The following is a 15973-nucleotide window of genomic DNA, read 5'->3' on the forward strand; positions in this document are numbered from 1 at the left end:
TGAACTACTATGTTTTATGGTAGGTTTTGTCTTTTTTTGGGGGTGTTGTGTCATATATTGGTGGAAATGAAGTGATATCTGATATGTCCAACATCTGTATTTCTAAAACAGCCACAAACCAAGAATTTAAAGGCGCGCCCCAAGAAGAAACCTACAGGAACCACTGTGCCTGGAGAGACAGCATGAAAACATGTCTTTTCTGTCCAGATTTTACCTTATACGCTGCTGATTTAAAAATCTTTGGAGGACCATGTGCTTTAATAGCAACAACTACTACTTTTAGGATCACTCCACATCTGGTGGTCAGTATTTGAGAGAAAACACGTCTATTAAAATTGTATACAGTAATTATGTATTTGACCGACACACTACAATGTGTGATATATGTGATATTCAGATGGTGCTGAGATCCACATCCAGTACTGTTCTCAGTGATAACAATTGTAGTAATGAATCCTATAAAGACGCTGCTGCAGATCTTTTATCAACCAGACTACTACAATAGGTGCTCCGTATTCTGCTAACACTTATAGTTTTCAGTGGCCTCTATAGTGCAAATAATAAGAATTTATATATATTTTTGTTGTTTTAATCTAGAAATGGCAGCCAATATTGTCTGTATACCTTACCTATCCTAAAAGCTTTTAGTGTGCTCATACACAGGATATAGTATAGATGAGGCTGAATTACGCCGGCGGTCATTTATACAGTATAGCAATGCACAGAAATACTTACTAGTTTTCGATGAACTGGAATGCTTTTATGCAGAATTTTAGCCAATGACAGAAATGGATTTTCTTGCATGAATGGCAGGCACTACAGAATGTGATATTATGGAAGAGACTTGATATTGAGATCAGAAAATGAAATGGTTAAAATTGGCAGCAGTGATGACCACAGGCCTTTAGCTGGTTAGATTGTAAGTTAACAGGGAGGGCTGTGTTACCATGCAAGGTTATGAACTGTGAGAACATAAAAGAATGTAGCTCAAAAGCTCTCGGCCATGTTTGGTGGAAGATTTACGAGATGCCTTGGTTTCAGATGAATGGATACCTATGAATGTTGACAGAACTTAATATGGAAGTATACATGTAAATATTTTTACTATTTGTAGATTAGACATATTAAGGTAAGATGATTTTCAGGTTGGGAACAGGCCTATTGGCGGCAGTACTGTTCATAGGTTGCAGATGTTCATTCTTCAGAGACGAGGTTCATCCAGAATTCACGGAGAACCACACTGATCCTTGACAATGTGCTTTAGGTCAAATCATGAAGATGAGTTTGTGTTTACAGTCACTTTACACTGTCTATAAGATGTCCAGCACCTCTCCATTTTATACATTTCTTCGCATAATGCTGCCGCCAACAGCAAGATTGCCTTTGTGAAGCATAATCAACACTGCTGTTCTCAAAATAGCTGGTAGTTAATAGGTATGTGTGGTTAGAAATTACAGATTGCCACTGCTTCCGTAGCCTTTCTGTTCAGCCTATTCGCAAGTAAGCTATGTAATTATATCTAAAAGCAAAAATAAACCTTAATATGGAGTGCGGATATAGAACAAGGACGATAATTATGAGCCATACATTCTGCTGGCTAATCCTGGAGAACACAGATATTGGACAGTGGGAAATAGAAGGGTTGATCTTTTGAGCCCGTTAAGAAGAAGATTGTTTCAGACGGGCTCATTGTCACCAACTATAAGCATGTGCATACCTGTTCTTAAGGTACTTCTGCACATGAATGTTAAGTTGACCCAAACAGACAACCAAAGCGATTATTTATCGGGTGAAATGTCAGAACGAGCGATCATTTTAGCAGACCGATGAAAGACCATCACCATCTAAAAAGAAGTTGGTCATGTTTGAAAGATTTTTCTGATAGTTACATAAAAAAATCTTTTGTTTAAAGAAAGATCGTTCATGGACAGACAATATAGTTTGCCCTTCTCTTGGTGTCATTGATCATTTATGATCAGTTTGAACGAATGTAACCAGTGTTAATGGCTTCAAAACGATCCATCTCCAGATAATTGTTCATTCAAGAGTTGTTCAACCATCAGCCTTCTTCTAGATAATGTGTATGGTCACCTTTAGTGTAGAGAAAGCGTTGTCCTCTACGCATTGTCCTGATTTCAAGGTGGGGAAGAAGACAAATATTTGAAATAAGGAAGTCTTGGAGAGCAGATGACTGGCACAGATTGAATACATGTGCACCAGTCATTCATGGTTTTCAGCAAGAGACATCATAGTGGATATATTGGCCAGGTCTGTACCCTATATCATACCATAAAGGTCAATGGCTACCTTAAGGAGAATGGTAATGCCCAGTGATCGCCCATCTCTGCCCAGAAAATAAGATGGAGTGGTGGGAACAGCACTGTTGTGTGATACTTAGCAGGTTCATTCCATAAGTACATATATAAATAGCCTTAATCCATTCTGTAGCCAGTGGTTATAAGCCCTGACAGTACAGCTTACTTGCAGTTCAGTTGTTTCTGGATATTTTAGTTTAGTCCATTGTACAATCAACCACAGGGATGCTGAGCATGATCACTTCTCTTAGACAGTTTGCAATCACACATGTAGTCTTAAATGAGTAAGCCCCTTGATTGTTAAGCTTCTTGGAGCAGATACTGTGCCAGGCCTGCTGCTGGTTCCCAGCTCTACAGGTTTGCTGGCCTGATGTTTACTTGAATCAGTAACTGGAATCGCTATATGGGAGATAAAGGGATGGCGACATTTGGTCAGTGATGACTTTTAGTTTGATTTGCACTTTCGATTGTATGAAATAATTTTCATGTGCATTTATTTTGAAGTATTTTTATGAACACTTTATTTTGGATGGGTTTTGGAATATAAAAAAGTAGTCATTTTAGGGAGGTACTGTTTCTCATTGTATAGACACAGCAGTATATGGAGACTTATTTTTCAGAAAATGCCCCATGGGAAAAAAGTATGCAAAATAGCTCATACCAGCCATTGTGTCTTTGGTTTGTCTGGCGTGAGCTATTTTCCATGGTTATTTTACATTAACAGCAACAGATGGCCAATTCTTATAATGATTTGTAATTGAAGAGTAGGTACTTAGGTGGCACTTGCAAAGTTGGTAGCATTTTGATTTTCTAGTTTACATTTTGTGAAGAGATTTAGGCATGTCAGAAGACTATAGTGATGGGGGACTGTGTGGCCAAACCCCCGTAGTTCCAGATAGTGATTACTGTATCACTGGGTTTACACACACAGATCTATGATCAATCAGATCAAACTTACTTGTAATGAAATTGGCCTGATTTGAATGTTTGCACTTGATGCTATCTAATAATAAGTTAATCAGTGCTCCTTTAAAGTACCTTTCACATGGTCGCTATTTAGATTGTTCATCCCCATTCACTTTGACTATTGTCAGCAGCACATTTCCTATTTACACAGGGCAATGTGCTGCACGCAAAAGATGATCTTAGGTACCACATGTAAGAAGTGATCCCCTAACAAACAAACTATTTTCTCGTATGTTGAGTGATCAGTGGGAACTTTACCATGGCCAATCTGGAGCAAGCGTTCATATGAACATATAATTGACCTGATCCTTGGCTGGTGTAAAAGGGCCCTTTGAATAGAATCGTCTGTTATGATCATCCTAAAAAAAAGCCTTTCTACGCTATGTGATGTAAATCAGATCCGTTTCTTGGCAGATGAGTCAGATGTCGGTCACATCAATTGGCCATTTACACGCACCAATTTAGATTGGGTGTGACTGGACTGAAATTAGTCTAATACCTGTACGTGTTAAAGCACCCTAAGGGGTTGTCTGGGATTAGAAAACATGGCTCTGCTTTTTATGTCTTGCCAGGCACAGCATCACTCGTGTCCTTAGGCTCTGCCGGGTATTGCAACTCAGCCCCATTCCAATGTTTTTGTAATTCTTAAAGGGAAATTTCTCATTGTTAATAATTATTGAGGAATTGCTCAGATTCCCTATTCCACACATAATGTAACTGCTGTAGATAAACTGTAACACTTATTATTTAGCAGAACAGCTCTTCCTTTCCCATGTCCGCAAGGAAGATAGCTTCCATATTTAATTCATATTATAATTTGCTTTGCAGGTTTTGATGGGGCAGGGCGAAAGAAAGGTAGATGACTTTGTGTCTTCCTGACGCTAATTGTTTTTCACATTTTGTACGTAGATATGAAGACCTTTTAACAATTCTATATGTATTATGCAATCATTATCTACATATGTGATTATACACACTGAATATCTGAACTAGACTGCACATCTAGCAATGATGCAGCCGATTTCTCTTTCTACAACCACTATTCTAATAACCTTGAAGCAAAGGATGTAATGCATGCACTTTCTCTGTATGGGGTGGCATGTGGATAGTCACTCAAAAAACTAGGCAACAATGACCACAAACTATATTGTGGGCTCAGGATTTGCAAATATACAGTGAGGGGTAGTAAGCACCGCAGTGAACTTATACATTCTACTACTACTAACCCAATAGTGTTCCCTTTAAAAGTAGAAATAATGAATAATAAACCTTACCGCTGTTGTTTCCCCTCAAAAGACAGTGTTCAGATTACTTAAAAATCTGCTCAATACTTGATATGATATGCCTCTGCCACCGAAGTCTCCCATTAGACTAAAGCTTTCTTCCCAACTACCAGTAATGCTAAGCTGACTACTGTGTTTGGCAGAACAAGTCAAAGTAAATAATGTCAACACAATGGTAATGCGATGGGACTAGTACCATATGTGCGTACATTAAAGGCTAAGTCATCAACCAATGTATTAACCGGGAAGAGCGGGCCTTAAAGAAATGAGATGTCATGCATTGTACCCCTGATTATCAGCTGTTTGTAAGTAGCTCTGATGCCAGAAATAAGCACGGGAACTACACAGCTGTGGTGGATGGAGCTGGTTACTGAGGCGCTGCTCCCATTTACTTTGGTGGGAGCAATGTTGCAGTAACCATCTCCTTCCACTACACCAGGGGTGGCCAATCTTACAGACACAGAGCCAAAAAAAACATATGACTACAAGGAGCCTCAAGCTATATATTTACACGAGTCACCGTATTTTTTGCCCTACAAGATGCACCTAGGTTTTAAAAAAGAAAAATAAGAGAAAAAAATATTTTTCATCTGAAGTCTGATAAAAAAAAAATTATTTTTCATTAGAAAAAAAAAATATATATATTTTTCATCAGACCTCAGATCAGACTCCTAAATCAGATCCCCAATCCTCATCTGACCTAAAATAAGATCCCCAAACCTCATCAGACCTCCAAATCAGACCCCCAAAATAAGACCCCCAATGCTCAGATCAGACAACACAAATCAGACTCCCAGTGTCAGATCTTCCTCTTCATGCTCAGATCTCCCCCTTCTCAGATCTGAACCCCCATGCTCAAACAAGACCCCCATGCTCAGATCTGCCCCCCATGCTCAGATCTGCCCCTATGCTCAAATCTGGACCCTCATTACTCAGATCAGGACCCCCTCATGCTCAGATTAGACCCCTATTGCCCTGATCATGACCCACCTCATGCTCAGATCAGAACCTCCCATTCTTAGATCAGACCCCCGCTCAGTTCTATAATTTAAAAAAATCTCTTCCCTCTCCTGATCAGACACTGGGCTCCTGCTCGGGCACCTGCTACCCTGAAAGTCTGACACGCTCTCCACTGTGACCTGAAGAGCACAACGTCAGGTCATAGTGGGTGTCTCCATGTACTACGTTTTCACACTGTGTGCATCAGGACGTAGTGGAGAGTGAGCTGGAGCTGCAAAGTAGCAACAGTGCCCGATCAGGAAAAGAGATCTGAGCATGGGGTGGAGAGTGAGCTGGCCTGAGTGCTTCCCAGCTCCACAGCTATAGCCGCACTTGAAGAAGCAAAGAGCCGCATGTGGCTCAAGAGCCACGGGTTGGCCACCCCTGCACTACACAGTGGATTGAGTTGTGTAGCTCTAGTGCTTATTTCAGGCATCAGAGCTACTGTAGAACAGCTGATCAGCGAGCTGTAGGGAGATTCGGATCCCAAGATAAGATATTCTATTCATAACCTATTCTAAGGATAGGCCTTAAATATAAAGGTCCTGGAAACCCCCTTTAAGGCCCATTTACATGGCATTGTTATCAATAATGAACATTCATATGAATGCTTGTTCCCAATGACTGCCCTGTGTAAATGTGCCACCGAACACTTGTTTGTCGGGTGATCCAACAAACTTTTCATTAATCAATAGTACAGTATGTTTACATTAAGAATAACACTATTTCTATTATATGACTTTTGTATCTGGCATTTTTAGCAGTTTTGATATCTGTATGCTGGATCTCTAGTTTGCAGTTCTCCCAGATCATGTGAGTAAAGACTAGCTCCTATCTACTGTACACAAAAAGTATAGGAGAATCTGCATCCTAACTTTCTCTTACTTACTCAGAAGCAGTCCCAGGATTGTGGAGGGCATTACAGACAAGTACTGACCTGTACTGATGTGAATATAGCACTTGGACTGAGATTTTAGCTGTGCAGTCTCTCTGCATGTGTGTGTTTCTTTCCTGCACACTCCTCCCTCTCCACAGACTTGTATGGGATGATATAATATGTTCCTTCAGTGAGCAGACAGCCCTCCTGGTCTCACCAAGATGGATTTCTCATATTTTTCAGAGGCAAAGTCATTTTAGAAAGGGGAGGTGGAGAGATAGCTAATTTCTAGAACAAGGCATTTTTCTCTGATAAGATATATTACAAAGCTTTTTACAGTAGATTGTACTTTTGACTTATGCAAAGTTGTGTGAAAAGTTGGTGCCCATTCAAGTTGCATAAACAATCCTCATTTATCGGCAGCACATCACCCTGTTTAAACAGGGAAGTGCTGCAGAGAAGCAATGAAACAATCATAGTAACAAAGCAGCAATGCTTTCTGCATGTACATGTAAATGCAGCAAATAAGCAGACAATGATCTGAACTAATGTTCATATAAAGGCTCTTTCCCAATCACTACCCTTTAATATCAGCGTTCTAAATGGACCTTGAACAGCTAATAATATTTTATCTACCATTGCTTAAGACCAGCCCCTATAGATATCATATGATAAAGCATCTATGCAAGAACAAGACTGATAATGGTGATTGAGAATGACAAAGAGTTTAAAAGGGCTGTCCAAGAATACATTGTTTCTAAGACTTGCCCGCAGCCTGACTCCTGTGCTGACAGGGTTGTACTTACCTGCTCCCCACTGCCCCAGTCCTTCATGCTGGTTCCTGGGTCTCCTTCTTACGTCTGGGGTTTTTGTTTTTTTTACTCCCTGGCATGGGCATTATCTTTATCCTCTTCAGCCAACCTCTGGCTTCAGCAGTGACGTGTCTCTTGCAGTTGGCTAAAGAGGGTCACGTGACCATTCCAATGACGGGGAGGAAGAAAGCAAACCCCAGACCAGAAGATGGAGACACAGGAGCCAACGCGGAGACCACTGCCTGACCATCAATTAAAACAGCCAGAGAGGGACTGGCCACAGAAAGGAGTTGGACTTAAGTACAATAAGAGCAAAGGTGACACCCTCATTGCCCCAAAGACCTAATTTGCAAATTAAGAAAAAGTATTGTAACTCGGAAACTAAGCCTCAGATCAACAAAAGAAAAACAGCCTTTAAATCAGGTGAACCAACCATGTGTCTATGCAAACCGTTGGATAGGGAGGTCACTGGTGACAGATCCCCTTTAAGAGTTGCAGAAATGGATGGGCGTGGAATGAGATACAGTAATCTATTGCAGTACATTATGTGACTAGACAAATTAAACATAACATCTAACAATAGGCTACTATACAAATCAGGAAGTCACAAGAACCCATCTATATTAAAACTTGTTATTTTCCCAGCAACTTTTGTTATTTTGACTGTTGTGCCAAGACTAGGTTGTATTATTGGGCCTATCCCCCCAGCCATTCAGTGACTCCCAAATGTATCACATGGAATTTGTTGGGTTTTTCTTATGTTACACAACTTCAGCATTACTGAAGACATTACAGTATTTCACGTATTATTGATGCATGTATGAAGAGATGGTTCTGCTGGGTGGAATATAATGGTGTATTATAATATGGTGACACTGATATCACTATAACTGCAGTCACTGAAGTGATATGAACACAGAGCTCTTTTGACGCACTGATGTTACTGTGAAAATTATACTTTCTTCCTTTGTGATTTCAATAATTCCTTTGTATAATAAACTAATAAAGGAACGTGTGCATATTGAATGCATTACAAGCAATGAGAAGTGAAGCAAAACCGAAGAATGTAACCAATAAAACAATGAACTGTTACATTGTAGTCCTGTGTTGTTTTTTTACTACATGCTATATGTTACTGAGCTAGTAAGTGTTATGTCCCTGTATGAATGCTGAACGCATGGCCATGGATGGACAGCCCTCTTGTATTCCGCCAGTGATACTGAGCACATTCCCATTACTCAATGTTCTTCCCATCTCTACCACTTTATGCATATATGGTACACGTTACTAATTCCAATAAGGCTAAGTTCACACTTCAGTTATTTCGTCAGTTGTTTCCATCAGTTATTGTGACCAGAGAGCCAGTGGGGTAACAATATAACAAAACAATAACAAACACAGGTGCACTCTGTAGTCTCACTAAACCCTCAAACTGATTTTAAAATTGAGAGATTAGTAAACATGTTCTACGGTGTAGAACATGTCTAAGCCCGGGCACCACGCCAAGGTTTCTCAAGTAGCCCGGGACCTAACACTCTCCTACCTGAGCCGTATGGGCGATACCAGGAGCCAGTGGGACATATCAGCCAGTCTTGAGTGGGACCCGCAGACTCCTCCCTCCTCCCATTGCAAGCATGGCTACATGCTGGAGGTGACTGGTGAGCTGTTTGTGAGTCGGCCTTATGCTCCTGTAATTTGCCCACTGGCTCCTGGTATCGCCCATACGGCTCAGGTAGGAGAGTGTTAGGTCCCGGGCTACTTGAGAAACCTTGGCGTGGTGCCCGGGCTTAGACATGTTCTAGAGTGCACCTGTGTTTGTTATTGTTTTGTTATATTGTTACATCAGTTATTAAGAGCCAAAACCAGGACGGGTCACTAACACAGAATAGGTGCAAATCTTTTGATTATACCTTATCTCTGTGTAGGCTTCACTACTAGTTTTGGCTCACAATAACTGATGGAAATAACTGTAGTTATAGTAATAAGTGTGAACTCAGCCTAATACTACCTGACCCTTGTTTAATCTCTTTTTCACGATATTATCTGATTATTGTACAATACTAACTTTCATATATTCATGGCCATAAGCCAGCTAATAGGTTGTATTAAGTTAGATTAGACTGTCTAAAATGTGAGATCGGCTGACCATCTACCAAGGGCGGATTGGCCATAGAATTTACAGGCAAATTTCCCGGTGGGCTGATGCCCAGGGTGCCGCCCAAGCCCTCCTCTCTGCCACTGGCTGGGTTTATAATGAGTGGTAATTAACGCTATGAGAATCAGATACTCATGTGCCTGGCCAGCAACCATACATACCCTCCTGAGTTCAAATGTTGTGGCATGCATTTCATCTCCTAAGCCCCGTGCTCCATATCTTAATCAAAGACAACTGGAGAAGGAGGACCAAAAATGGCATCTAATGATGGCCACCACAGAGGATACAAAAGTAGTGTTGTGGAGTCGCACTCACCAGAACTTATGATCATCCGGGATGCATCAGCCTGCCTGGAGTCCAAGATCCATCAGGGCTCCTGAATATACAGTCCAATAAACAATGATGGAGGCAGCATGTCCGGTACAAAAAAATACCTTTATTGGGAGCCGCTAAAGTGAATCAACGTGCAAAAGGTAGTTACGTTTCGGCTAACACATAGCCTTTATCAAACACCAAGTGTAATACAAAAGATCCTGTTTAAAAACCCTTAGCCACTCCCACATTCACGGTCGTGGCCAATTATATATTCCAATGGCAACTCATTATGTCTCAGGTGTATACGTGCACATTGTGATATCGAGGCATAAATCCATATAACACATAGGATCCGGTCACAAACATACCTTCATGTTGCGCTGTAAGACAGCACAATGCTGATTGTGTTTGAGGGGAACTGGAGTAATAGCATATTCTGCCAACAGCTTTCATATGTGTATGGCCAGAGTATACACTGTCTAAATATTAAGATTAGTAAATCTTCCCCAATATGTCCTCCAAAAGATCCTCACCCCTGGAATAAATGGTCTGAGGGATGAAAAAAAGAGAATTTGGGGCATTTATGAAGCCATTTCAAACACTAATGTGGCGATAAAAAGTTGCAATTTTGGCGCACGCCATATTTTGCAATAATTTGTGACTTTTGAGTAATGAGAAAGCCTGATGGATTTACGATAACTTAAACTGGCGTAAGTTATAACTCAAGTCTAAGTCAGCCCCTGGTCATGGCCTAATATGGCCACAATTCTGATGTAAAAATCAGTTGGAAAGTAAGCCAACCAATAGTTGGTATAAAGTCAGAGAAAAGTGTCTATAACTGCACCAGACCTGTGTTAAATCTGGTGCAAGTTACACCATATATAGGATTAGTAAATCTTCCTCTAGTATTAATCTTCTGCTGTATTTTTAGCACTGAATAATTTCTCTGGTTTAAAGAGTTAAAGGGGGTGTCTGGTTTGCTATATTGATGACCTATCCTCAGATCAGCGGAGTCTGAATCCCACACCCTCACCAATCAGCTGTTTGAAGAGAACGCAACTCTCCTGTGAGCGCTGCATTTTCTTCACTGTTTACCTGCTTGCCATTGATATTGCAGCATTACAACTCCGCCATCCCCATTCACTTCAATGGGAAGGAGCAGTTACACTCCGTCTGCTGCTTCCCACGTAAGTGAATAAGATTTACAACTGCTCTAGCTGTGATGTCGACAGCAAGCAGATAAACTATAAAGAGAAGGCAGCACACAGAAAGCTGATCGTTGGGGTACTGGACCTGATCTGATATTGGTCATCAATACAAGAAACTGGCCAACCCTTTTAAAAGAACACTCAAGTCAAAACTGATACATTGGAGCAGATTCACTAATTCTGTACATGGTGTAAACTTAGACCGGCTGTCTAGACCTACACCTGATTTATCACAGGAGCTCAGGCTAGATGATAAATGTGGTGCAGGGATAGACACCTTTCTTTGAATCTATACCAACTATTGGTTGGCTTCAATAGAATTTTATGCCAGAATTGTGCTTCAGTTTTGCCTCAAAATGTCCTGGTAAGACACACTCGTTTCCATTAAATCATACCCCCTAGATGAGTTATGCACAGGTAGATTTTTCTACAAAAAATGTGCCAAATTTTGGTGAAGTTTATGACGATGTCTAGGTGCACTGACATTAGTAAATGTGGGCTATATACACTGCTCAAAAAAATAAAGGAAACACAAAAATAACACATCCTAGATCTGAATTAATTAAATATTCTTCTGAAATACTTTGTTCTTTACATAGTTGAATGTGCTGACAACAAAATCACACAAAAATAAAAAAAAATGGAAATCGAATTTTTTAACCCACGGAGGTCTGGATTTGGAGTCACACTCAAAATTAAAGTGGAAAAACACACTACAGGCTGATCCAACTTTGATGTAATGTCCTTAAAACAAGTCAGTAGTGTGTGTGGCCCAGGCTCAGTAGTGTGTGTGGCCTCCACGTGCCTGTATGACCTGCCTACAACGCCTGTGCATGCTCCTGATGAGGTAGCGGACGGTCTCCTGAGGGATCTCCTCCCAGACCTGGACTAAAGCATCTGCCAACTCCTGGACAGTCTGTGGTGCAACGTGACGTTGGTGGATAGAGCAAGACATGATGTCCCAGATGTGCTCAATTCGATTCAGGTCTGGGGAACGGGCGGGCCAGTCCATAGCATCAATGCCTTCGTCTTGCAGGAACTGCTGACACACTCCAGCCACATGAGGTCTAGCATTGTCTTGCATTAGGAGGAACCCAGGGCCAACCGCACCAGCATATGGTCTCACAAGGGGTCTGAGGATCTCGGTACCTATTGGCAGTCAGGCTACCTCTGGCGAGCACATGGAGGGCTGTGCGGCCCTCCAAAGAAATGCCACCCCACACCATTACTGACCCAATGCCAAACCGGTCATGCTGGAGGATGTTGCAGGCAGCAGAACGTTCTCCACGGTGTCTCCAGACTCTGTCACGTCTGTCACATGTGCTCAGTGTGAACCTGCTTTTATCTGTGAAGAGCACAGGGCACCAGTGGCGAATCTGCCAATCTTGGTGTTCTCTGGCAAATGCCAAACGTCCTGCACGGTGTTGGGCTGTAATCCCAACCCCCCACCTGTGGACGTCGGGCCCTCATATCACCCTCATGGAGTCTGTTTCTGACCGTTTGAGCAGACACATGCACATTTGTGGCCTGCTGGAGGTCATTTTGCAGGGCTCTGGCAGTGCTCCTCCTGTTCCTCCTTGCACAAAGGCGGAGGTAGCGGTCCTTCTGCTGGGTTATTGCCCTCCTACGGCCTCCTCCACGTCTCCTGATGTACTGGCCTGTCTCCTGGTAGCGCCTCCATGCTCTGGACACTACGCTGACAGACACAGCAAACCTTCTTGCTACAGCTCGCATTGATGTGCCATCCTGGATAAGCTGCACTACCTGAGCTACTTGTGTGGGTTGTAGACTCCGTCTCATGCTACCTCTAGAGTGAAAGCACCGCCAGCATTCAAAAGTGACCAAAACATCAGCCAGGAAGCATAGGAACTGAGAAGTGGTCTGTGGTTACCACCTGCAGAACCACTCCTTTATTGGGGGTGTCTTGCTAGTTGCCTATAATTTCCACCTGTTGTCTATCCCATTTGCACAACAGCATGTGAAATTGATTGTCACTCAGTGTTGCTTCCTATGTGGACAGTTTGATTTCACAGAAGTGTGATTGACTTGGAGTTACATTGTGTTGTTTAAGTGTTTATTTTTTTAAAGCAGTGTATATATATATATATATATATATATATATATATATAGCAGGGGCATAGCTAAAGGCTCATGGGCACTGGTGCAAGAGTTCAGCTTGGGCTGAGGAAAAAATTGAAACGTCCCTCCCATGCCAAATTCTCAACCTAACCCTAATCCCTTCAGTCCTATTGTTAAAGGGGTTGTCTGGGCTTTTACTATTGATAACCTATCCTCAAGATAGGTCATCAATATCACATCGGCGGGGTCCGACCCCCGGCACCCCTGACGATCAGCTGTTTGAAGAGAAGGCAGCATTCATATGAGAGCTGCTTTCTCTGCTCTGTTTACCTGCTCGCCGCAGCAATTGCAGAGAAGGCAGTGCTTATACGAAAAAAAATAAAGCGGGCAACCCCTTTAAAGAGATACTTGGAAAACATTATATACAGAGATATAGAGCATACAGATTAATACAGCGCCACATACCTCTTACATCCAGTGACGTCTCCTCTGATGTAGATATTCTCTTTCCTCATCTTCTCCTTTCAGACCAGACCATGATTTCTTTCAGCCATCTCTCATCTCTGCAGAGATTGGCAAAAAGACATCTTAGTTTCCTACTTTTCCATCATCCTCCCCACCTTCTCAACACCCCATCCTGCCACCTCCAATACTGTGTCCGCTGTGTCCCCCAATACTATCCTGCAGAAACAGTCCCCTGAAAATTCTGGTACCACACAGTGCGCCAGTACAAAAATACCCCTTTTATATTGTGTGCCAGTACAAAAAATACCCCCTTATATTTCAGATCAGACCTCAGATCAGACCACCATATCAAACCTCAGATGAGATCCCCTCATCTCAGACCAGACCCCCTTTAGACCTCTATGTCAGATCCCATATCAGACCCCAGTTTTAGAATTCAGATCAGACCAGATTAGACCTCCATTACAGAAACCCCCATCTCAGACCAGACCCCCATAAGACCTCTCAGAACCCTCATGTATCAGACCCCCATTAGACCTCAGATCAGACCACCATATCAAACCTCAGATGAGATCCCCTCATCTCAGACCAGACCCCCTTTAGACCTCTATGTCAGATGCCATATCAGACCCCAGTTTTAGAATTCAGATCAGATCAGATTAGACCTCCATTACAGAAACCCCCATCTCAGACCAGACCCCCATTAGACCTCTCAGAACCCTCATGTATCAGACCTCAGATAAGACCCCCATTAGACCTCTCAGACCCCCATATGAGATCTCAGACAGACCCACATTAGACCTCCAGACCCCCATATCAGACCTCAGACAATTCCAGACCCCCCATTAGACCTCCAAACCCTCATATCAGACCTCAGACCAGACCCCCATTAGACCTCAGACCAGACCCTTATTAGACTTCCAGACCCCCATTAGACCCAATACGTCACTACCTGCCACCAACAGAAAGGAACATTATACCCCATGGACCGTATACCCCTTTTACTGCCCCCTATACCCCCCCTCCCCTATGGACTGTATATCCCAGCCCCCCATACTGTCCCTTATATCCTCCCCAACCTTATAGACTGTAATACCCTAACCCCCTATACCCTTCCCTTATTCCCACAACCGAATCCCCCCCCCCCCCTTGTTTATGCTTTGTTTTTGGTCCTGTCAATAAAGCTCTTGGATTTAAATTTGGATTTGGACCTCTAAACCCCCATATCAGACCCCTATTAGACCTCCAGAACCCCCATTAGACCTCCAAATCCCCATATCAGACCCCCTTTAGACTTCCAGACCCCCATATCAGACCCCTATTAGACCTCCAGACCCCAAATCAGACCCCCATTAGACTTCCAGACCCCCATTGGACCTCCAGACCCCCATATTAGACCTCAGACCAGACTTCCAGACCCCCATTAGACCTCTCAGGTTCCCCATATCAGACTTCAAAATAAATAAATTTACTTACATCTCCTGCCGCCACTCTCAACATCCGGCGGTCTCCCTGCTCTCTTCTTGTGGACCGCCCTACACAGTCACCTGACTGCCTGCAACGTCACATCACAGTGCACTCTGTATGTCCTGACCCAGGACACAGCAGAGTGGGCACTGAGAAGAGCAAGCAGGGAGCAGGGGTAAGTACAGCGCTTCACTCCCCCGCCTCCTGCATACTAATGAGCGCTAGATGTCACAAAACTGCAAATTATGCTAGAATTGAGGTGCAGTCACAATAGTAATGTGTGATTCCTAATGGAATGTTCATTATAATGGTATTGCTCCATCCAATTTTCCTCCCCTATTCTTTTCAGCTTTCCTGAGCTTAAAGACTTGGTCACTTGTCTGACTATTCTTAAAGTCTCCTCCATCATCACAGGCATCCATCAACATGTTTCCCGTTTAGCTTCTGTATTACCCACCTCTAAATCTATGTGGCTTGTCATAGATGTCTAACTCCCTACCTCCTATGTACTAAGACAACAGAGGTCTGCTATTTGCAGTCATCGCATTGCATGCCTGTAGAGACAGTGAAGAAATTAAATGATTCAAGAATACTTCTGTGAACGACTTCTTAATGTGTTAATGATATAAATATTCCATGAGTTACTGCCCCTATTATACAGCAGAGTACTGCTGGTTACTATTATCTGAGCATTTCATATTCTAATTGATCTCCCAGTTATGTTGGAGCCTAAATAATAGCTTAACCCCCTGCTGATGCATACTAGAGGAAGTATTTCGTATGAAGATGTTTTTTTTTTCAGTGTCTTCAGGAAGATCTATTGAGAGGTATAGATCTATACTAGGGTGATACAATTGTAATACAACAGCATTAGGCCTCTTTCACACTACCGTTTTATTTTTCCGTTTTGCGGACCGTTTTTTGCGTTCCGTATACGGAACCATTCATTTCAATGGTTCCGCAAAAAAAACGGAATGTACTCCGTATGCATTCCGTTTCCGTATTTCCGTTTTTCCGTTCCGTTGAAAGATA

General features: G+C 42.3%; 1 protein-coding gene across 2 annotated transcripts in view; it reads left to right on the top strand.

The window, feature by feature from the left end:
* REEP2 (receptor accessory protein 2) overlaps positions 1 to 5105 on the top strand; it is a 28034-nt gene extending 22929 nt beyond the window's left edge. Inside the window, exons 8-9 of one of the 2 annotated variants that reach the window (XR_005774189.1) lie at positions 112 to 302; positions 4110 to 5105. Coding sequence is in view for 1 of the 2 variants with exons in the window: in XM_040407118.1 (XP_040263052.1) it covers positions 112 to 186 (75 nt within the window). In the remaining variant the exon portion in view is untranslated. Of the gene's footprint in view, positions 1 to 111; positions 3232 to 4109 lie in introns of those variants that run through there. The other variant, XM_040407118.1, reaches the window with a different exon arrangement.
* Positions 5106 to 15973: the final 10868 nt, after the last annotated feature.

The sequence above is a fragment of the Bufo bufo genome, chromosome 1 (assembly GCF_905171765.1).
Source record: "Bufo bufo chromosome 1, aBufBuf1.1, whole genome shotgun sequence".
Classification (NCBI taxonomy): Eukaryota; Metazoa; Chordata; class Amphibia; order Anura; family Bufonidae; genus Bufo; species Bufo bufo.